General features: G+C 65.4%; 1 protein-coding gene across 1 annotated transcript; it reads left to right on the forward strand.

Annotated features, from left to right (window-relative positions):
- Positions 1 to 326: 326 nt before the first annotated feature.
- On the forward strand, positions 327 to 956 carry EMIHUDRAFT_125460 (hypothetical protein; the record flags this gene model as incomplete). The annotated part of the gene is made up of 2 exons (XM_005756027.1): positions 327 to 372; positions 511 to 956. Coding segments are annotated over 2 exons (492 nt in total), but the record flags the coding sequence as incomplete, so codon positions are not given.
- Positions 957 to 1,140: the final 184 nt, after the last annotated feature.

Here is a 1,140-nt window from a genome sequence, read left to right on the forward strand (position 1 = left end):
GCTACCTACCCACCCTAACCCTAATCGGAAGAACTCAGAGAATGGTGTCATAGAGATTGCAGCCATCCTCCAGAGCCATGGCTGGTGGTAATTCGATGGCAGCCGATGGCAGCCGTCCCGCGAGGCCGGGGGCGGCAAGCGCGCAGCCATTTGTGCGTGTGGCGGGGGCGGCGGACGGCTGCCATCGAATTATCACCAGCCATGCTCCGGAGGATGGCTGCACTGACTGTGCCCCAGCCATAGTAGATGGCTGAAATGGCTGTCCCCCAGCCATCTTTCTGGAGGATGTGGCTGCACTGCAGCTAGCTCAGCCATCCTTAGGTAAGATGGCTGTGAAGGAGCCAGCACAGCCATTCTGTGTCATTTTCCGAGGTCAGCCCCTACTGAGTACCAGGCTCTTAGGTAGGTAGGCTCTTGGGTGGCGTGCCCACTCACTCTTCACAACGAACTGTCACACAACTCGCGCTAGCCCGACTGTTGCCGCAATCGCGTTCGCCCCCCCACGCCCAGGGCGTGGACCATCAGCTACCATCAGAGTCATCCTCCTCCTCCTCTCCCCTCTCCCCGCCGCGCCGCTCGCCGGCCGGCTCCACGCCCGCAACCGCCACGCGGCCGGCTACGACATCGAGCGCCTGGCGCGCTCGTTTCCCTCGCTGCGAGAGCACGTGATACCCGCGAGCGGCCCTCGCGCTCGCGCCACCATCGACTTTGCCCGTCCCGGAGCCGTCGGGGCGCTCAACGCGGCCCTCATTGCCGTCGACTACGGGATCCGCGGCTTTGCGCTGCCCGACGGCCGCCTGTGCCCCGCGGTCCCCGGCCGCGCAGACTACCTGCACGTGATCGCCGACCTGCTCGCGGCCGACAACGGCGGCGGCGTGCCGCGCGGTCCCGCCGTCCGCGGCCTCGACATCGGCGTGGGCGCCTCGTGCATCTACCCGTCTCCTCCGCCACCCATAGTACCGCTTGGTCCTTGTCGCCAGCGACGTCGACGAGAGATCCTTCTCGTCCGGCGTCCGCCATTGCGCGCGCCAGCCGTAACCCCCTGGAAGTTCTGTTGCTCTCCCTTGGCCAAGCCCTTGCCTTGATAGGCCTGTTCGGCCCTCTCAAACGCCCGCGTTCCCTTTAATGTTCCTTTAACCC

This window comes from Emiliania huxleyi, assembly GCF_000372725.1.
Source record: "Emiliania huxleyi CCMP1516 unplaced genomic scaffold EMIHUscaffold_9951, whole genome shotgun sequence".
NCBI lineage: Eukaryota > Haptophyta > Isochrysidales > Noelaerhabdaceae > Emiliania > Emiliania huxleyi.